Source organism: Abramis brama (assembly GCF_963993115.1).
Source record: "Abramis brama genome assembly, chromosome: 23".
In the NCBI taxonomy this organism is placed as follows: Eukaryota; Metazoa; Chordata; class Actinopteri; order Cypriniformes; family Leuciscidae; genus Abramis; species Abramis brama.
Genome location: NC_139985.1, coordinates 30,171,457 through 30,195,131, shown reverse-complemented (window position 1 = coordinate 30,195,131; position 23,675 = coordinate 30,171,457). Strand labels below are relative to the sequence as shown.

At 39.6% G+C, this 23,675-nt stretch overlaps 1 protein-coding gene across 1 annotated transcript in view; it reads left to right on the top strand.

Annotated features, from left to right (window-relative positions):
- The window catches only part of syn2b (synapsin IIb), a 140,334-nt gene that overhangs the window by 113,340 nt on the left and 3,319 nt on the right, over positions 1–23,675 (top strand). Inside the window, exons 10-12 of the mRNA XM_084100842.1 lie at positions 1,327–1,479; positions 3,027–3,093; positions 7,412–8,018. Of these exons, the coding sequence (XP_083956968.1) occupies positions 1,327–1,479; positions 3,027–3,093; positions 7,412–8,018 (827 nt within the window). The remainder of the gene's footprint in view (positions 1–1,326; positions 1,480–3,026; positions 3,094–7,411; positions 8,019–23,675) is intronic.

The window sequence follows — 23,675 nt, the reverse complement described above, 5'->3', positions numbered from 1 at the left end:
AGTTTTGGATTTCTCTTTATTTTGATGGTCCCTTTAACACATCCTGTTGACTAGAAGTAACCTTAGGGTTAATGTGGTTAAATGGACAATATTTTGAATTTCCATGATGGAAGGATGTGGTCATGATTGTCTTCCTGGTGTCGCACCACAATGACAGAATTCTGAAATCAGATCATTGTCTACAAGAAAACAGACATCATTCTTCCTTCAGTATAGAAGAGAGATTTGCTTAAGGCTACAAGTCAATGTCAAAATAATTGCATGTCAGATGATGAACTATGATGGTCAAAGCATTGATTTCTGTGTTGTTTTCAAGCTCTGGTCCATTTGGAGAATTTGGTCTATTTTGCTTCCATAACATGTTTTCTTTCAGACCAGTGGACAGAAAACATCCAAAACACACATATAAGTGTTTATTTTATTGCACTTGATCTCTTCACGTCTGTAGATTTTGAGTCAGAAGTCTCCACTTCAGCAGCTTTATTTATTCATGTCTTTATTCTTATGGGTAATTCATATATCATCCACCTGATTTATATAAGATAAATGTATTTTTTCTGTCTGTTGACAGTACTTTATTATTTAAGGAGTGATAAAAAGAGAACTGTTAAAAAAAATGCTTTTTAGTTATAACAACATAAAATTGGTCCAACTTAACTAAACTAAAGTTAAAACTTAATATTTTAAGTCAAGCACAAACACATACCTTTTTAAGTTTAAACAACACATTCTTTCTTATTCTAATGTTGAATTTTAAGTTGTGATAAATAATCACAGCAATTTTTTTTACAGTGTAAAAATTAACAAGAATTAAAAAAAATGCTTTATCCAATGTTCAGATTTCTCTCCTGGAAATGTGTGTGAATTATTTTTTAATTAACTTGATAATGCCTAATTTGCATATTTAAACAACATTTCAGAAAACATGTAATAGTTTTTTTGTTGTTGTTGCAATTTTTAATGCAATCAATCAACTGGTGATTTCTATCAGTAAATATTTTACCCTATTCACTTGGGGTGTCTTTGTATAGTTATTTTAGTTTTAATAAATAGTTCTTCATATGTTCATATATATTCTTCAAAATATCTTCCTTTAAGTTCAGCAGAAGAAAGAAACTCAAACAGGTTTGGAACAACAAGAGTAAATGATGGGTGAACTATCCCTTTAATATTGTTGTTTTGTGTCTTGGATTCCTTTGAATGCTGAGAACCGCCGCTGCTCATTTTAATGCATTAATGCTGTCGTGTGTGTGTGTGTGTGTGTGTGTGTGTGTGTGTGTGTGTGTGTGTGTGTGTGTGTGTGTGTGTGTGCGTGTGTGTGTGCAGGTGGTGGGCTCTTCAATGCAGCTCATTGGTGAACACCAGCTTGAGGACCGTCAGCTGATCTCCGCCATCGTTCTGGCCAAGATGAACCAGGAATCCAGTCGCTCGACCTCTCGTTCTCCACACAGACCTGCGACCACTGCACAACCTGCACACGTACGCCACCAAACTCAAACGATCGTGAACTCTATTGATGATACAGAGGGACTGGGGTTTAGATCCATTTGCAGCTTTATTAACATTAACACCACCATCAGGCAAACAAGCGATGAATACTTAAATAAATATAATAACAGTGCAGGAAGGGCAGAGACAGCAAACAATCATAAACCAGAGAAACGGTCCAAGGATCAAAAGACAAATAATGCTCAGTAATGTTAGTTCAGGCCTTAAATATCCAAAGGAACAGGAAACAGGTGTGCAGGGAATCAGTCCAGGCACGGGATCATGGGAAATGTAGTTTAGAAGGGAATAGACTAATATTCAGGCCCTCTGGTGGTGATCGAGAGGAGTTGCAGGATTCATAACACTAATACAATGGATATTATCAGTTTGGTGCAAGAAATGATATTCCAATAAACAAACGTACAGCACATTGTGCAAACCAATGTGTGTTTGCATATACAGGATTTTAACAGACCAGGGTTATTGTATGTAAGTATTAAAAACATATCTGTTAATTGAAATAAACCTGACATAAAATAAAGTGTAAATATTAGTTGAAAAACTGAAGCCAAACAAAAATTAGAAATGTTGCTTTGGCAAAAAAAAGTTTAAATTTAAGCACTAAAATTATTAACAATATTTAGGCTAAAACCTAAATAGCAATATTTATTTAAAAAGAAAACAAAAAAGTTACATAAGATGACAAAAGCACATGATGAAATTACAAAAAATTTAAATAAAAATTAACATGCAAACCAAAAATATAAAAACAAAAGCAAACTTTTAGTCCCCTTGTAGTCAATAATTTTCTCAATAATTCTAAACTTAAATGTAGTTTATAATTTTAAGTTTTTTTTCATGCCTTAAAATATCTTGACTGTAACTCGACACCTTGCCTCATTTAGTATGTGCGGTTCTATGAATATGCAAATGAGCCCCGCCCCGCTGTCTTTGGTTCACTGCAGTTTTAAGGAGAAAATACTCAGCAATGGTGTCGACTTATGAATTTACACATGGTTTGTCTTAAAGCACATTAAAAACACCACATAGACACATAAACTACATTAAAAGCTGGATTTTAATAAAACTATAACATAACTAAAATATCACTGCTGTATTCTTGATACTGCCATTGAACCTAAAATGATAGTTTGCCTGACAATAAAAACAGTGTCATCATTTACTGGCCTTCATGTGGTTACAAACCTCAAAGACTTTCTTTATTTTAAAGACTGCTACAATAGAAGGCATTCGGGCCCAAAAACAATATTACACCCCAATGACTTTCATTGCATATGGACATATTTTTATAAGACATTTTCAAGATTTCTTCTATTTGTGTTCCACAGAAGAAAGAAACTCAGACATTCAAATTGTCATTTTTTTGTGGACTGTCCCTTTAAATGTGTCGAGTGTTGTAAATGTGTCCAGTGTGTGTCCAGTGTTGCCCCCTAGTGTGTAATCACCAGAAATGCGCTTCAAATGTAATCTTGAATGTCCAGTAAGACTGAAGAAGGTTTCTTTGTGTGTGTTCACAGAGCGCTGCCTTAAAAGAAAGCCTGACTGACCCCAACAAGACCCTCGGCCAGCGTCCTCCTCCACAAGGTTGTTTACAGTACATTCTCGACTGTAATGGAGTTGCTGTCGGACCAAAACAAGTCCAGGCAAAATGATTTCCACTGCCACAATCCCAGATAAACCACTATAACTCGAGCGCTCAGTTCCCTGGTGCTGGTTGAGGTTCAGATAGGGACAGATGCCGCAGCTTGAGCTCGTGCTCTTCAGAATCTGTCGTTTCTCTGCCCTGTTCACTGTTCTGTCGTTGTTCGCTTGTGATGGCTGTGTGTGTGTGTGTGTGTGTGTGTGTGTGTGTGTGTGTGTGTGTGTGTCACTGTTTGTCGTGTGGTTTCAGGGGTCAAGAACTATTCTAACTGTGCCTAAAGTCCAGTGCTGTGGTGTCCGTGTGCTCAATATGTACTGTGAAAGATTTATTTCAGTAATGGTGGATCCTTATCGTCTAGCTTTCGGGTGTGTGTGTGTGTGTGTTATACATGTGATGTTTTTTATTCAAACGTAGTGTTTGTGGTTTTGCATGAGTGATGTCCTCGTGTTCACATCTTAAATGTGTTTTTAACTAAATAAGATTTGCGGTTTCAGTATTTCCAGCATGATTTCTAAACAGGTGTTTTTTTAAACATTTGCTTTCTCAAGGTTACCAAGAAAATATTTGTTCAGCCTGATGAACTGTTAACAGATATTAACCATTAGGAAAACAAAGACATTTAAAGGATTTAAATAAATCTGAATGGCCATTACATTCCAAACTGAGGCCAGTCATTTTTAGGGATCATCAGGAATGTTCGTCCTCCCGTGAACTCTTGACTGTCAGCTTATGAAAATTAAAAAAAATTAGTGTTCATCAGAGGGGTCCAAGACCCCATTTTGTCGCACTTGAACCACGAATACAAAAAAAAAAAGAAGAAAAAAAGAAAATTGACTGGATTTGATGAGTTTTGTGGTTGAAATTTAAAAAAGTAACAAATCCTTCCCTCGCGGGTCAATTTGACCCCCTTCAGAATGAATGGAATGCGAGGAATGCTTCAGTACACATAGAAAAACCTAAAAATGCTAAAAATTCAAACTAGAAATGCTAAAACTTGACCAAAAATGTATTTTATAATGTCTACATGTGTATCTGAATGCACACTGAAGAGAACCTGACTTTAGGACCCAGAGGAACAGCTCATTTACTCCATATAGAGCTATAAGCCCATCTAGAGTCATCAAATATCATGATATATTATTTATTTTTCCATAAGAGGTCGGCAAAGACTTCCAGTGTAAGATATTTAGAACTGAATTAAAAGGGTTATGCATGAAATTGTGAGTTATTTTGAATTTAAGCTGAAGAATGTGAGGAATGTGCTTAAATTACTATTTATTTATTTATTATTTATTGATCAAATCTAGTCATTTAAAGGTAAATAAAATTGCATTAAAAAATAGACCAAATATTATCAAAATGAAATATAATAAGCTTTCTGGAAAAAAAAAAAACATCTTGACCCGTGAGGGAAAGATGTGCGAGGGAAGGATGAGGGTTAACAGATTATAACCATGAGGAAACAAAGACATTTGAAGGATTTCCTTAAATCTGAATGGCCATTACATTCCAATCTGAGGCCAGTCAATTTTAGGAATCATCAGGAATGTTTCAGAATAGAATGAGAATGAGTCCGTCCTCCTGTGAACTCTTGACTGTCAGCTTATGTTATATATATATATATATCCTTATGAGCAATATATAACCTACTGTAGTGGAATAGTCAATCACAAGAAACCTGACATGTTAATATTTCACCCCAAAATCACAAGATTATATAAGAACTTATATTTTGCATAATGAAAATAAAGCCTATTCTAAAACCATTGAGGTTTTTTGCATTGTATTTGTGTGCATTATTTTCATGTTTAATAATAATTAGATTAAAAAAATGCATCACAGGATATTTGTTATTTCTGATTATTTTAAAGATTGTAAAAAAAAAACTTTACATTGTAATGCACTAAAGAAATTATTTCATTACAGTAATGAGAATCTAATGACAACAAGAATAATAGGAAATACCAAAAAACCTCAAAAGTTAATTGTCTAGATGATTTACAGTAATGAGAATTTGTCATGAAAATAATATCACAATGCAAAATAATTAACGTGGCTTCATTTTCTTTTTGTAAAATATATTTTCTTTTCTTTCGATGTTGTCGTGAAATGTGGCCTGGACATGTTTTTATGACATTCACCGAATAAAAAAAGTAAATTTCCTTTTTTGCAGATCTCTTACAATAATCTTTGTTATGACTGTTTAAAAGCTGATCTGAGGTGCGTCATGAATGCAATGCCGTTTTATAGTATTGCTTAGAGGTATTTTCGAGGAGCCGCTTTTAAGCCATTCAGTGTTTTTTATGCAAAGACGTTCAATTAAATAAGCCAATATAGTGCTACAGATTTGGCCTTGACATTTAATAATGCAATATTTGACCAACAATGAGCTTTTCCAGTTTTAAAGACATAATGCTTGGTGTTCTTGGACTGAATATGTATAACAGGGACGTCTGAGGTGTTTTCAGTGTAGTGCCTGTTCTGTATATTGATGTTTTTAACTGTTTTATCAACATGCAAGATGGTATCTATAACACACGTGAGAGGTATCTGTGTTCAGAGTTGAAAATGTGTCTTTATATTGCATGGAAACTGTTACCTTCAGATAATTTGCATGCATTACCAAAGAAATATTTTTGTGTGTGAAAAGTATAACTAATGAAATCAATGAATGTACTCATCAAGCATACTGAAAAAATGTCAGCTGTGAACAATCAGGTCTCTATCTCTATATGCTGTGGCGTCCCATAGTGTGTGATTTAATATCCACTAACTTGGGTTGATTAGGCTTTGCTGATGTCACTGCCTCTTTAAATCCAGTACTTGGGTTATAACTGTGATTTGTGTCTGATATAGATCTAGTCTTTCCCCCTCATGTCCAAAGTAATAAAGCTCCCATTTTCCAGACTTACTGTGCTGTGTTACTGAACCTCATTTCAAAATGAATACCCTTTACGAAAGACACAAAACTTTCAAAAGGGTCAAAGCCCAGTGTATTCTCATTCATAGTGAGATATCGGGAAACATAATCAAGCATTTCTTTAAACAAACAAGAGACACCTCACTCACAACTAGATCATTATCATTATCTCTCATACACGAGAACAAATAATCTCCTACATTTCCCCTGTTCCTGCATGAATCCCAGTTGTCCTTTATGTTTGGTACGTATCAAGATTTTGTATAAAACACAACAAATGATATCTGGAACAATACAAGGCAACACATCCCAATCAAGGCCAGTGGTGAAAACTAAAAGAAAAGCTGTCTTTGTTTTAAAGACGGCGCATGCCACCTCTGGGTCTTGGTTCTTCTGTATGCATGATCTGTTGTTGTGAACCTGCAGTTATTTCTGCTGCAAACTAACCGTCCTGGGGTGCGTTTCCCGAAAGCATCGTTAGCCAACTATAGTCGCGAGTTCTGTCGTTATCAGCAGTTCAACGAGTCTGTGTTTCCCGAAACCATCGTTCCAACGAACATTCGCAAACAGCATCGCAGAGTTGTGTGTTCAGAACGACAGATCTAGACCTCGGCCTGTGGTTAGAAGAAGAGTTTCTTGTTTTCATGACATGTGGACTCAATAAATCCTGATCTTGAGCAAAATAATCAAGCTGACAGTCAGTGCAATCTATATCTTTAATTTAGAACACATGCAAATGTAATTTACATCTTTTAGTTTGTCAAGAGATTTAAAGCGTCGTTGTTGAAGAGTGCGCATGTGTGAACGAGCTCTAGTGTAAGAACAAGCCTATGATTGAATCTGGAAATAAAGCAAAATAACTGAGAAAAATGAGAAATATTCCTCAGATGACATGTCCGTAATTTATAATAAAACATCTAGCATTAATTCCATCTCAAACAGATTCATTAAAAGTATTATTACTCCAACACTTGCGGTGGTTGAACGACCAATACAGTTTTGGGAAACAGTCGTGACTAGCTAGATGATTTCTTCAACGATGCATCGTACTATAGTAGTGAAGCAGCGAGTTACGGCGTTGTACGGGAAACACACCCCTGTCTGTTTCATTCTGCTTGTTTGGACTAAAAGCAATTTCCTTTTGCTTTGTGGACATGACTATCCTTATTCCTTACCTTGGGCAATATCCTTTGTATGGTTACTTTGGCCAGTCGTGGGGGCGCCTTAATTCTTTATCATAAATCATGCAATGTTTCTGGTGCTGGATTTAAAACCATCTTGCAAGCTTCACTGTTTACAAAAATGTATAATATGATGACTCTGTTTTGTACTGAACCTAGGGGGGGCAGTGAAACCCCAAGAACCACAGCCTAAGAGTCAAGAGCCTACACCTGAGCCAGTCCCTGCCCAGGAACCAGTGCCCAAACCAGGCCCAACCCCAACTCTGCCACCCACCACCCAGCAGCCCAAACCCCAGGCTCAAGCAGCACCCGAACCCACTCCAGGGAAGCCAACCGAACTGCCCCCAAAACCACTACCCCCCAAACCCCTTCCCCCAAAACCAGTGCCCCCAGTTCGGAGGAACTCCAAGCCTCAGATCCAGCCGAAGCCCCAAACCCCACCTCCCACCAAGGCCATCCTAAAACCCGCAGATCCGAGTCCTGGTCAGACCCAGCCCGATCAAGAGCAATCCCCAGCCAAGGTTCCCATTAAACCCCCTTCACCAGCTAAACCCCAGCTCCAGCCTAAACCAGTGCTCAGAGAGCAAGTCAGACCTCCATCTGAAGCACCATCAGCCCCAGTTAGAGCGACTCCTTCCCAGTCTCCTGTTCCTGTTCCTGCTCCTGTTCCTGTTCCCACTCCGGCCCCGGAACAACCCACCCAATCCCAGCCTCCTGTGGAGGATCAGCCTGAACCCCAGCAGAAGTCAACCCATCCTCTCCTGAAGTAAGAATCTTTTCACTATTGCTTCAGTGCTTGGAGATCATTTGCTGCAAAGTGTGTCCATATGGTTCCTCTTTATTTCGATAGTCCACTTAAGACATTCTACTAACTACAAGTAACTTTTGCAACGACCACTCATTGAAATATCAGTAGACTGTCTGCTTAATATCCGCTAACGCTTAATTTTTTGCTCCCTAACAGACATTCTAATATATGGAAGCTTGTTTCTGCCACAGAATAAAAAACATAAAATAGGTAATTGCGACTCGAATCTCAAAACTTTTTATCTCACAATCTTTTTTTTCCTCACAATTGCGAGTTGACATCTAACAATGATGTCTGACTCTGTCAGAATTGCTTGATATAAAGTCGCAATTGTGTGTTATAAAGTCAGAATTGCGAGATATAAAGTCAGAATTACGTGATATAAAGTCACAATTGTGTGTTATAAAGTCAGAATTGCGTGATATAAAGTCACAATTGTGTGATATAAAGTCAGAATTGCGAGATATAAAGTTGCAATTGCGAGATATAAAGTCAGAATTGCGTGATATAAAGTCACAATTGTGTGTTATAAAGTCAGAATTGCGTGATATAAAGTCACAATTGTGTGTTATAAAGTCAGAATTGCGTGATATAAAGTCACAATTGTGTGTTATAAAGTCAGAATTGCGTGATATAAAGTCACAATTGTGTGTTATAAAGTCAGAATTGCGTGATATAAAGTCACAATTGTGTGTTATAAAGTCAGAATTGCGAGATATAAAGTCAGAATTGCGTGATATAAAGTCACAATTGTGTGTTATAAAGTCAGAATTACGTGATATAAAGTTGCAATTGCGAGTTATAAAGTCAGAATTACGTGATATAAAGTTGCAATTGCGAGATATAAAGTCAGAATTGCGTGATATAAAGTCACAATTGTGTGTTATAAAGTCAGAATTGCGTGATATAAAGTCACAATTGTGTGTTATAAAGTCAGAATTGCGTGATATAAAGTCACAATTGTGTGTTATAAAGTCAGAATTGCGAGATATAAAGTCAGAATTGCGTGATATAAAGTCGCAATTGTGAGTTATAAAGTCAGAATTGCGTGATATAAAGTCACAATTGTGTTATAAAGTCAGAATTGCGAGATATAAAGTCAGAATTGCGTTATATGAAGTCGGAATTGCGAGTTATAAAGTCAGAATTGCGTCATATAGTCACAATTGTCTGTTATAAAGTTGAATTGCAAGATATAAAAGTCAGAATTGCGAGTTATAAAGTCAGAATTGCGAGATATAAAGTCGCAATTGCGAGTTATAAAGTCAGAATTGCAAGATATAAAGTCAGAATTGCGAGATATAAAGTTGCAATTGTGAGTTATAAAGTCAGAATTACGTGATATAAAGTTGCAATTGCGAGATATAAAGTCAGAATTGCGTGATATAAAGTCACAATTGTGTGTTATAAAGTCAGAATTGCGTGATATAAAGTCGCAATTGTGAGTTATAAAGTCAGAATTGCGTGATATAAAGTCACAATTGTGTTATAAAGTCAGAATTGCGAGATATAAAGTCAGAATTGCGTGATATAAAGTCGGAATTGCGAGTTATAGTCAGAATTGCGTCATATAGTCACAATTGTCTGTTATAAAGTTGAATTGCAAGATATAAAAGTCGCAATTGCTAGTTATAAAGTCGCAATTGCGAGTTATAAAGTCAGAATTGCAAGATATAAAGTCAGAATTGCGAGATATAAAGTCAGAATTTCGTGATATAAAGTCGCAATTGCGAGTTATAAAGTACAAATTGCGTGATGTAAAGTCACAATTGCGAGTTATAAAGTCAAAATTGCGTGATATAAAGACGCAATTGCGAGTTATAAAGTCAAAATTGCAAGTTATAAAGTCAGAATTGCGAGATACAAAGTCCCAATCGCGAATTATAAAGTCAGAATTGCGAGATATAAAGTCAGAATTGCATGATATAAAGTCACAATTGTTACTTATAAAGTCAGAATTGCGTGATATAAAGTCAGAATTGCGTGATATAAAGTCGCAATTGCGAGTTATAAAGTTAAAATTGCAAGTTATAAAGTCAGAATTGCGAGATATAAAGTCCCAATCGCGAATTATAAAGTCAGAATTGCGAGATATAAAGTCAGAATTGCATGATATAAAGTCGCAATTGTTACTTATAAAGTCAGAATTGTTACTTATAAAGTCAGAATTGCGTGATATAAAGTCGCAATTGCGAGTTATAAAGTCAGAATTGCGTGATATAAAGTCAGAATTGCGTGATATAAAGTCGCAATTGCGAGTTATAAAGTCAGAATTGCGAGATATAAAGTCAGAATTGCATGATATAAAGTCGCAATTGCGAGTTATAAAGTCAGAATTGCGTGATATAAAGTCGCAATTGCGAGTTATAAAGTCAAAATTGCGTGATATAAAGTCACAATTGTGTTATAAAGTCGCAATTGCGAGTTATAAAGTCAGAATTGCGAGATATAAAGTCAGAATTGCGTGATATAAAGTCGCAATTGCGAGTTATAATGTCAGAATTGTGAGATATAAAGTCAGAATTGCATGATATAAAGTCGCAATTGCGAGTTATAAAGTCAGAATTGCGTGATATAAAGTCGCAATTGCGAGTTATAAAGTCAAAATTGCGTGATATAAAGTCACAATTGTGTTATAAAGTCAGAATTGCAAGTTATAAAGTCGCAATTGCGAGTTATAAAGTCAGAATTGCGTGATATAAAGTCAGAATTGCGTGATATAAAGTCACAATTGTGTGTTATAAAGTCAGAATTGCGTGATATAAAGTCGCAATTGCGAGTTATAAAGTCAGAATTGCGTGATATAAAGTCAGAATTGCGTGATATAAAGTCAGAATTGCATGATATAAAGTCGCAATTGTGAGTTATAAAATCAGAATAGTGTGATATAAAGTCAGAATTGCGTGATATAAAGTCAGAATTGCGTGATATAAAGTCAGAATTGCGTGATATAAAGTCAGAATTGCATGATATAAAGTCACAATTGTGTTATAAAGTCAGAATTGCAAGTTATAAAGTCGCAATTGCGAGTTATAAAGTCAGAATTGCGTGATATAAAGTCAGAATTGCGTGATATAAAGTCACAATTGTGTGTTATAAAGTCAGAATTGCGTGATATAAAGTCAGAATTGCGTGATATAAAGTCAGAATTGCATGATATAAAGTCGCAATTGTGAGTTATAAAATCAGAATTGTGTGATATAAAGTCAGAATTGCGTGATATAAAGTCAGAATTGTGTGATATAAAGTCACAATTGCGTGTTATAAAGTCAGAATTGCATGATATAAAGTCACAATTGTGTGTTATAAAGTCAGAATTGCGTGATATAAAGTCGCAATTGCGAGTTATAAAGTCAGAATTGCGTGATATAAAGTCAGAATTGCGTGATATAAAGTCAGAATTGCATGATATAAAGTCGCAATTGTGAGTTATAAAGTCAGAATTGCGTTGATATAAAGTCAGAATTGCGTGATATAAAGTCACAATTGTGTGTTATAAAGTCAGAATTGCGAGATATAAAGTCGCAATTGCGAGTTATAAAGTCAGAATTGCATGATATAAAGTCGTAATTGTTAAATATAAAGTCAGAATTGCGTGATATAAAGTCAGAATTGCGAGTTATAAAGTCAAAATTGCATGATATAAAGTCGCAATTGCGAGTTATAAAGTCAGAATTGCGTGATATAAAGTCACAATTGTGTTATAAAGTCAGAATTGCGAGATATAAAGTCAGAATTGCATGATATAGTCGCAATTGCGAGTTATAGTCAGAATTGCGTGATATAAAGTCGCAATTGCGAGTTATAAAGTCAAAATTGCGTGATATAAAGTCACAATTGTGTTATAAAGTCAGAATTTCGAGTTATAAAGTCGTAATTGCGAGTTATAAAGTCAGAATTGCGTGATATAAAGTCAGAATTGCGTGATATAAAGTCAGAATTGTGTTATAAAGTCAGAATTGCATGATATAAAGTCGCAATTGCGAGTTATAAAGTCAGAATTGCGAGATATAAAGTCGCAATTGCGAGTTATAAAGTCAGAATTGCATGATATAAAGTCGTAATTGTTAGTTATGAAGTCAGAATTGCGTGATATAAAGTCAGAATTGCGAGTTATAAAGTCAAAATTGCGTGATATAAAGTCAGAATTGCGTGATATAAAGTCAGAATTGCGTGATATAAAGTCACAATTGCGTGATATAAAGTCAGAATTGCGTGATATAAAGTCACAATTGTGTGTTATAAAGTCAGAATTGCGAGATATGAAGTCGCAATTGCGAGTTATAAAGTCAGAATTGCATGATATAAAGTCGTAATTGTTAGTTATAAAGTCAGAATTGCGTGATATAAAGTCAGAATTGCGAGTTATAAAGTCAAAATTGCATGATATAAAGTCGTAATTGTTAGTTATAAAGTCAGAATTGCGTGATATAAAGTCAGAATTGCGAGTTATAAAGTCAAAATTGCGTGATATAAAGTCGCAATTGCGATTTATAAAGTCAGAATTGCGTGATATAAAGTCAGAATTGCATGATATAAAGTCGCAATTGCGAGTTATAAAGTCAAAATTGCGTGATATAAAGTCACAATTGTTATAAAGTCAGAATTGCGAGTTATAAAGTCGCAATTGCGAGTTATAAAATCAGAATTGCAAGATATAAAGTCGCAATTGCGAGTTATAAAGTCAGAATTGCGAGATATAAAGTCAGAATTGCAAGATATAAAGTCGCAATTGCGAGTTATAAAGTCAGAATTGCAAGATATAAAGTCGCAATTGTGAGTTATAAAGTCAGAATTGCGAGATATAAAGTCAGAATTGCAAGATATAAAGTCAGAATTGCGAGTTATAAAGTCAGAATTGCAAGATATAAAGTCGCAATTGCGTGATATAAAGTCAGAATTGTGTGATATAAAGTCGCAATTGCGAGTTATAAAGTCAGAATTGCGAGATATAAAGTCAGAATTGCGTGATATAAAGTCAGAATTGCGTGATATAAAGTCAGAATTGCGAGTTATAAAGTCAAAATTGCGTGATATAAAGTCAGAATTGCGTTATATAAAGTCACAATTGCGTGATATAAAGTCAGAATTGCGTGATATAAAGTCACAATTGTGTGTTATAAAGTCAGAATTGCGAGATATAAAGTCGCAATTGTGAGTTATAAAGTCAGAATTGCATGATATAAAGTCGTAATTGTTAGTTATGAAGTCAGAATTGCGTGATATAAAGTCAGAATTGCGAGTTATAAAGTCAAAATTGCATGATATAAAGTCGTAATTGTTAGTTATAAAGTCAGAATTGCATGATATAAAGTCAGAATTGCGAGTTATAAAGTCAAAATTGCGTGACATAAAGTCGCAATTGCGATTTATAAAGTCAGAATTGCGTGATATAAAGTCAGAATTGCATGATATAAAGTCGCAATTGCGAGTTATAAAGTCAAAATTGCGTGATATAAAGTCACAATTGTTATAAAGTCAGAATTGCGAGTTATAAAGTCGCAATTGCGAGTTATAAAATCAGAATTGCAAGATATAAAGTCGCAATTGCGAGTTATAAAGTCAGAATTGCGAGATATAAAGTCAGAATTGCAAGATATAAAGTCGCAATTGCGAGTTATAAAGTCAGAATTGCAAGATATAAAGTCGCAATTGTGAGTTATAAAGTCAGAATTGCGAGATATAAAGTCAGAATTGCAAGATATAAAGTCAGAATTGCGAGTTATAAAGTCAGAATTGCAAGATATAAAGTCGCAATTGCGTGATATAAAGTCAGAATTGTGTGATATAAAGTCGCAATTGCGAGTTATAAAGTCAGAATTGCGAGATATAAAGTTGCAATTGCAAGTTATAAAGTCAGAATTGTGTGATATAAAGTCAGAATTGCGTGATATAAAGTCAGAATTGTGTGTTATAAAGTCAGAATTGTGAGATATAAAGTCGCAATTGCGTGATATAAAGTCAAAATTGTGAGATATAAACTCCCAATTCTGAAGAAAAAGTCAGTATTTTCTTCCTTAGAATTGGACTTTATAACTCGCAATTGTGAGATAAAAAGTCGCAATTAGTCGCAATTAAAATTAAAAAATCCTGTAGAATTCAACCAATCAGATGATGTCCTCAAAACTCGTGAAGTGTTTCCCGTTCTCTGTGCCTTATGCATCAGACGTTCAGCCAGAAGTCCACAGGCGTGACGTCTCAGCCTGAGACTAGTTGACATGTAGTTGCAAAGTTAAGCCGGTGCACACTGTGCAATTTTGGCCACGACTTGACCGTCTGAGACAAATTTTACAAATCCTAAAGAATTCTCTGATCCTAGGCTAAAATCTGAAGTCTTTGATCATTAGTTTGACATGTTCACCGACAGCCGATCAATGACCATTGAGATCAAATTTAACCTACGACAAAATTCTGGCAGTGTCAAAAGATTTGACTCTCAGTCCTGCAGTGACTCTCCTACGACAACCGTCAAATTGTCTTCGTTTTTCAAAACAAGCCGTGACCAAAATTAACGTTGAAGATTTCTTTGTAGCCACCGTTTCAATCCCGCGTGTCATGCAGATCACATCACCGAACGTGTCAAATGATTGATGATGTAAAACTCCAGACAAGTTTTCTTGCGTGCATCCGTTTTTATCATACAGTAATGACACTGAGGGTGTGAGAGTGTACAGTCTGACACTCAGCAACACTCGGACTGGACTACTATAAATCGCACAGTGTGCACCCGCCTTTACTTCTAGTCGGTAGAATGTCTAAAGTGGACTATCTAAACTAGAAAAATGCATTTCCGGAGGAACTGCAAAGTGTGCTTGCTCGGGTGCAGTGCACTAACGTTAGCAGGTAGTGGATAGATGCGAGATGCGAGAAAAAATGCGAGAATGCGAGAAAAAATATGTCAAACTGTCTTTTATTTTCGAATTTAATTCCTCAATCAGTGCTGGACCGGCATTTTCTGTCTTCCGCTGAGCCCTGGCCGTAGACAGATCAAATGTTTTACCCTGTCAATGCAGTGGTCTGCGTTACGCTGATCTTATTCACACTATCGAGTGTAGGTGCAGCATTCTAACATTGAGTCATAATGAGCTGTTTGTGAAGAAATTATCCACTTCCAAATTATGTCATTTTAATCAAGAAATTGAAACATTAAAAAACAATTTGCTCTTTATGGTGTGCGAGTGATAGAGCGCGGCAGCAACGAACCATCAGCTTGCAGCGTAACAACATTGAATGCTCGGCGAACAGCTGATCATAGCTGTACAGGGCGCCTTATTATTTTTCATCTCCATAAATATATCTAGTAGTAAAGCTAATGCAAGGGCTAGAAATCTATTAATCTTTTGCTGATACTTCCTTAGCTGTGTCTGAAACCGCTCACTCGTTCACTCATTCACTAATCCCTACATAGTGAATGGCAGTTGAGTGCACTACATCAGCAAAGAATTCGGACGCTGACATAATTATCACGCGCCAGAGAGCTCGGACAATTTGTCATAAACATTACCTACCCATCTTTAATATTTCCTTTTTTTGGCTGTATGAATTGTATGTAACAATTGTATGTATGTATTTTTCACGTTTATTGCGTTATTTGATTAAAAAAAAGATAATAAAAACACTTGCTTGTCATATTTATTTACTTTTTACATTTATATGTGAAAATAAAAGAGAACAAAACACTACACAACACATTTGTTTATTCAAATATAGATATAACGGTATATATAAATAAATAACCAGGCGTCTGGTCTTATAAATGATTGTCGCGTGCACCATTGCCATGGTGACATTTTTGTTTATTTTTCATTCGCGCTCTATCGCCTTATCGTGTTGGATTGTGGGAAATAGTGTCTCAGCAAGTGTACATCGTATGTACACTCGAATTCAGAGAGGATTGTGGGTAAAAGTAGTGAAGAATGTAGGGAATGATGTCGTTCACTCAGAATTCGGACACCACTACAAAATGGTCGACACCCTAAATAGTGCACTATATAGTGGATAGGGAGCGATTTCAGACACAGCTCTTGTCATCATGGAGAGCGCAGTTCATGGTTGCATAGCAACGACAGACGCCACAGGAGAACAAGCGCTTGTGGAAAGGAGACAGCGGCGCGCTCGCGCTTTCCACTTGTTTTTACACATCTAATGTGCGTTCCATTCGACAGGGTCCATACGCAGTGTTCACTGCTCCCCTACTCCCTGAGCACGGTATATCAGTTGAAGTGACAATCCTCCATCACTGACAATAACCGCTCATTTGAAACGCCCTGCAAACGTCATCAAAGAAAGTCAACGACGGGGTCGGGCAGATTATGATATAACATAAATATATATAGGACTACATTCATATTTTAATTTTTATTATTATATTATATATTTACAATTATATTGCACTATTTTCAACTACCTAAAATAAAATCACTTTACTTCACAAACTAGCTAAGCTGGCTGCATTCACTGAGGTAAATTATAATCATCAAAAATAGTATATGTAATATTCACAACAATAACCATTAAAATACTGTCATTTGTATAACAATGGCGAAATGTATGAATACTTACACACGTAAACTCCTCCATCGTTAGTTATGACCGTTCTGACTGGTGATGACGTGGTGCGCGAAATGACAGTTGGGTGATCATCGCTCTCCACTTCATGTGAAGTGATGTATCGATGTTCCCTTATTCCCTATGCCGTGCGCAATGCCCTTCGAACTGAACATGTTCGCTCCCTTCGGATTGGAATCTCACTTAAGATGGCGGAAAACGCCTCGGTTACGACTGTAACCTCGGTTCCCTGAAGAGGGAACGAGCGTTGCGTCGAGTTTGACGCTATGGGAACGCTTTGCGTGATGACGTCTTGAAGCACATGTAAAATCAGTCCAATGGTGTGGCGGAACGTCAGAGGCGGGTGACGTCACGTACCAGGAAGCTATAAAAGCCGGCCCGAAACAGAAAACGAAAGCTTCGTAAAGTCTGAAGTCGTGTTGACAGGCATGAAGGAGATATGGCAAGGTGACGCAACGCTCGTTCCCTCTTCAGGGAACCGAGGTTACAGTCGTAACCGAGGCGTTCCCTTTCAAGGGAACTCGCGTTGCGTCGAGTTTGACGCTATGGGAACGTCTATACCAACGCCTCCATAGCTACAAATGTCTGTCCTGTGTGAAATCTGGTGAGCAGCACTAGGAAGACAAAACATGAGACCCTGGAGCAGAGTCTAGATCCAGAGAGTAGAACCTGACGAAAGTGTGCGGTGAGGACCAGCCTGCCGCATCACAAACGTCCTGTAACGAAACTCCTGATATAAGGGCCTTAGAGGCCGCCATACTCCTCGTAGAGTGCGACCGGACAGCCAAAGGAGAAGGCTGTCCAGCCGCCTCATAAGCAAGTGAGATAGTCTCAACCACCCACTGCTCATCCTTTGCTTAGACACTGGACCTCCCTTGTTAGGGGAGCAAATGTCACTTTTACGCCACAGGGCAGCTCTGTGGACATACGCGTCTAACGCCCGAACAGGGCAAAGCAAATTATTCGCCTCCTGGTCCGATTTCGAAAGGGAGGAGGACCTCCAAGTGCCACGAGGGAAACGAGATACCAAAGGGGTCTTTCCCCACAGACATTCCACCCAAAGGACTGTGGTAAGCACCTACGGCCGCCACATAAACCTTTAAAGTGGACGGGGTCAGACCTGCAGTGAACCGGTCCTGCAGGAACTCCAGAACTGTACCAATTGGGCAGTTGACTGGATCCAACCGACGGTCACTACACAAAGAGGTGAATACTCTCCAGTTCAGGGCATAAAGTTTCCTCGTGGAGGGAGCTCTGGACTGTAGAATGGTCTCAACAACCTCAGTTGAGAGACCTGACTCTATGAGCTGGGCCCCCTCAGAGGCCAAGCCCACAGGTTCCACAGTTCTGGCCGAGGGTGAAATATCGAGCCCTCCGCCTGGGACAGAAGGTCCCTCCTGACGGGTAGCTCCAGAGGAGGCCCGTCGAGGAGAGACACGAGATCGGGAAACCATACTCTGCCCGGCCAGCGCGGGGCTATAAGAAGCAGGCAAACCCGGTCCCTGCGAACTCTTTCCAGAACTCCCGGGAGCAGAGCAACTGGGGGAAAGGCGTACAGACGTAGCCTCGGCCACGTCTGTACCATAGCATCCAGTCCCAGAGGAGCTGGATGCGTGAGGGAGAACCAAAGTGGACAGTGAGACGTCTCTCGAGACGCAAACAGATCCACTTATAATTTCCATATCAGCTCCACCACCTCGGGGGTGGAGCCACCATTCCCCGGGCCTCGGCCCCTGTCTCGACAGAGTGTCTGCTCCTATATTCTGGACCCCGGGGATGTAGGCTGCCTTGAGTGACAGCAACTTCCCCTGGGACCACAAGAGGATATGGCGTGCCAGCGCAAACCCCCTTGATATAGGCGACTACCGACGTGTTGTCCGTATGTACTACACATGGTGTCCCCTGAGACCTGTGATAAAGCTCCTCAGAGCCCGGAAGACAGCTAACATCTCTAGGCTATAGAATGCCAGGAACGATGATGGTCTTCCCACAGACCTTGAGATGAGCGACCCTCAGGATCGCTCCCCAACCCGTGAGGGAAGCATCCGTCGTTAGCAGTTTGCGACGACAAGGAGCTCCCAGCACTGGGCCCTGGGACAGGAACCAAGGTTTCTTCCACATAACCAAGGCACGTAGGCATCACCGCGTGACCTTGATTGTGCGAAATGGGTTGCCCCTCGGGGAAAAACCCTCTGGTCCTGAGCCACCACTGCAGGGGCCTCATGTGCAGCAGTCCAAAAGGTATCCCGTTGGAAGCTGCTGCCATGAGACCCAACAGTCTCTGGAACTGTTTGACAGTGAGTAGCTGGCCTAGCTTTACACTTCTCACAGCTGCCAGGATCGAAGCGTGGCGATGACAGGCGCGCCTGCATCGACACTGAATCCCAAACCACGCCTAAAAAAGTGGTCCTCTAAAATAGAGAAGCACACTCTTCTTGGCGTTCAGCCTTAACCCCAACTCTTTCATATGGGCGAGAACAACATCTCGATGTTGAACCGCCATCTAATGCGACTGAGCTAAAATCAACCAATCGTCGATGTAGTTCGTGATGCGAATACCCCGGAGGCGCAGAGGCGCCAGAGCTGCATCCACCCATTTGGTGAAAGTGCGGGGTGATAAAGCCAGGCCGAATGGAAGAACTCGATATTGGTATGCTTTGCCCCCGAAAGCAAACCTCAGGAACTTCCAATGACACGGACGGATGGAAATATGCGTCCTTGAGGTCTATCGTGACAAACCAGTCCTCGGACTAATCTGTGGCACGATTGTCTCAATGTTAACATTTTGAACTTGAGCTGCATGACAACTCGAAGACCTAAAATGGGACGCAATCCCCCGTCCTACTTTGGAACTATGAAGTACCGGCTGTAAAACCCGGTTTCCCTGTTGGAGGGAGGTACATATTCTATGGCCCCTTTCTCTAACAGAGTGTTTACTTCCTGTTCCATAACCAGAACCTGCTCTGGGCCCACCATAGTGGGCAGGACCCCCATAAACCGCGGTGGGCGTTACTAGAATTGTATCTAATACCCTTTTTCCACGGTCTGCAGGACCCAACGAGAAACATTTGACAGTAGCTTCCACGCTGTCAAAGATTCTACTAGAGGTACCAGTCTCTCGAGACTGGTTTCTGGATTTTGTTGCTGTTGAGTAGTCGGTTCGTCGCCCTGTAACGGCGCACCGGCAGGGAACGACCAAACAGACTGCTCTAGCACCCTCCTCAGAGGGGGCGGGCATCCCGAGGCCACTACGTTTCCGGGTGGACCTTGAGATATGTGCTCGCCGGAGACCGCTGCGCCCTGTAACGCCGGAGGCGGCAGGGTTGGCAGAACGGTCCCCTGAGGGCACCGAAGGGAGACGGGCACCGTGAAAAGAGGTGTTAACCGCTCTGCTTCGGGGGGACTACCCTCATTTGTCCTGAGCCCTCAGACATCAGGACTTTTTCCCAGCAGCCTTCTTGGCGGTAATAACGGTCCGCAGATCCGTTTTACCCCTCGAAGACTGCTGGGTTTGAGAGCGCCCTCCGTGTCCCCGAGATTTTTGTGGGGGAGCACGGGAGGAAACGCTCTGTTTCTGAGTGGCGCGGTGCTCAGCGCTCTTTTTAGAGGAGTGAGGCTGCTCCCGCTCAGCAGCCTCATAGAAAGAACGGCGGGGGAGAAGTTTCTGAAGTGCAGCTGCCTGTTTTGAAGCTTCTTGTGACTTCGCTACAGCACTATTAACTGCGTCTCCAAATAACCCTTGCGTGGATACTGGTGCATCTAAAAGAACATGTTTTTCTTTGTCCTTTATGTCACTTAAGTTGAGCCACAGATGCCTCTCAGTGGCCACCAGGGCTGCCATAGAGCGGCCGATGGATTTAGCCGTCTCCTTGGTGGCCCTGAGAGACAAATCCGTGGCTCTACGCAGTTCAGACACCGTATCAGCACTAATACCCCCGCCCTCCTCAAAATCACCCAATAACTCAGCCTGGTAAGCCTGCATTATGGACATTGTATGTAAACACGCTGCAGCTTGACCGGCGGCGGCATAAGCTTTATGAACCAGGGAAGAAGTAACTTTTACTGGCTTGGATGGAAGTGCAGGAGCCTTCAGAGAAGATGCCGTTGCTGGAGAGAGATAGCTCGCGAGCGTCTCTTCCACCTTCGGCATCTCCCCATAACCATGCTCTTTATAATTGTGAATGGATGAATAGTGTGATGTTTGTGCAGTATACACTCGATATGACACTGGTTTCGCCCACGATCTCGACACCTCGGTGTGGAGATCGGGGAAAAACGGCAGGCTCCTGCGCTGGGGCTGCGCACGAGATGGCAGGAAGCGTTCGTCGAGCTTACTTTTCGAACGAACGTCCTGCCTACTTCTGGCCACTCAATAGACAGTCTGTCAACAGCTCTAGTAATGACATCGAGCAGTTCCTCAAACGCATGAGACTGAGGTGGCGAATCCTCAGACTCAGCTACAATACTCACAACATCCAACTCCTCAGAGCTGGATAGTTGCAGTACTGGTACCTCTATCGGGGGGGAAGAAACCGCAGCGCGTGCTTCCACACCCTGATAAGAGGCACTGGATCTATCAGACGGATGCTGAGATAAGGCAGAGCCCGTCTCAACATCCACTGATAAATCCATCTGTGAACCCCAGGTCTGAGATCGACGCCGTGCCTCGGCAGCGGCGGGACCCGAGCCCTGGGGAGCGTGGTCGGGATTGAACCGAGCCAAGCGGGATCGGAGCGTACGCAATGGAAGCGCACAGCAATGCACACAGTCACCACCCTCGAGTGCTGACTGGGCATGCTCCTCTCCCAAACAAACAACACAAAGAGTGTGTGTGTCACCTCCCGTTAAATAACGCGGGCAGGGATGGACACACACTCTAAACTGCTGCTCGCTCGCCATACTGAATATATATATATATGATATAGACAGACAACACCAAATATACAGACAGATTTCACACAGAGCGCAACTGAAGACTCAGAAAGCTTTCGTTTTCTGTTTCGGGCCGGCTTTTATAGCTTCCTGGTACGTGACGTCACCCGCCTCTGACGTTCCGCCACACCATTGGACTGATTTTACATGTGCTTCAAGACGTCATCACGCAAAGCGTTCCCATAGCGTCAAACTCGACGCAACGCGAGTTCCCTTGAAAGGGAACGTGTGAAGTCCACTTCGCAGTCCACTTACGGTCAAATGGAACGCACTGTTTGAGCATGTGACTGCGCGTTTCTCCTTGTTTTCTATTGTTATGCGCAGCATATTTCCCGTGTGCACAAACACAGCCACAGACAATGAATTGTTTGTTCGGTTAGCGAAGAAGAGCATGATGTATTTTGTATAAAGTGTTTTTTTTTATTTTTTTATTAACTGTTTTGAGAACTGGAAATGCACAATTCATGCATACAAATCTGTATATATAAATAAATGAAGATAATTAAATTAGACCAATGCAAAAAACGAAATTCATGCCTGCATTTATTAAGACAAACCTAGTAAAAACGAATGCAGTATATACACTGACTTGGCAGCTCTGTGAAATGTAATACAACAGTGCCACCTACTGTCTAAATGCATTAACATTAAAAGTGTGAGGTGAAACTCTTGCATAGACATAGGTAAATGGGTTTGTCTATTAGCCAGAAATAAAAAATAAAATAAAAAAATTCACATCTTGTGCATCCTCACATTGGAGTCCCGAGTTCATGTACAAAGTTTGGTTTCGATACGTGACATAGTTCCTGAGATATGGACGACTTCCTGTTTGGCGACTACGCCGCTGGTTTCGTTTGGCTGTGACGGGCAAACGCTTCCGAAAATCAAAAATCCTTCTAGTAACTTTTGTGAGGCTTGGTCCAAGGATCATGTACGTCCAGTTTCGTGAAGTTCGGACCAAATTTGTGACCTGTGAAACTTTAGATTCGCTTTCTGTTCAATCCAATTTGGCGGACAAACGACATGGACTCGTGATGTCATCTTCGCGAGCAACTTACACCGGTACTGACCGGACGTTTTAAAGTTGGAACGGTGTCTCTGTCTCAAAGGGCCTAGGCGCAGGAGCTGGCCAAAATTTTTCTCCCGGGAATAATAAGAAGAAGAAGAAGAAGAAGAAGAAAACTTAAGAAGAACAATAAGTGCTGCTTTCAGCAAGCACACTTAATAAAGTGCAACTGTCCATTTTAGCAAGAAAACATTGTGAAATTCCACTAGGGATGTGCAGTTATTCTCCTGGAGATATCGGCTAAGTCACATCCACTTTTTGAATGCTATTAAAAAAGTACGTATGGTAAAATATTAACTTTAGCCCTATTTGGACTGTAATTGTTTCTCATGTGGAATTAATTAATTAAATTAAAAATAAATTAGCATGGCACCTCAGTGATAAAACTCGATTGTAAATAACGATATATTGATGGTATGATCCCATGAACCCGCGAACTCGCTGCTCAAGTGATCAGTCACATGATCGTCTGCTGTAAATAAAATGTCATATGCTTGGAATAATACGGATAAATTCGTATTTAATTTAATAATAGGAAAATAATGTTCTATTTATTAATTATTTAATTCTCTTTTTTTTTAAATAGGAAGCTAGACGCGCGTCCGCTATATTCAAAATGGTTTTCTGTCTTGCATTTTATCTCAAAAGGATGTAATTAAAAAAAATATGGAAATTAGCAGAAACAAGTTAATGCAGCCTCTTATTTAAATGAGGTAATAATAAATCTGCTTGGTTTGTATTTTTAATGTTGTGCATAAAAGCCTACATATTTTAAAATTCTCTCATATATATCGCTGTCACAATAACGGCCCATTTCAAATGTTTACGTGCTTTTCTCCTTTTTGTTCGCTGAGGTGGAGCGCTGATGAAACATTGTTCTTGTAAATACTTTCCAGCATTTCAGTAATGAAAGTGTAAAAAGTGTATCTTTAAAATGCATGCAGATTACAGTGAAGCGCAACAGTTATTGCACGTACGGTGATCGGCAGTGGTCAAAAACAGTGAGTTTTGAAGTGATCTCTTCTTGTAAACTCAGAGATGTGGATTCA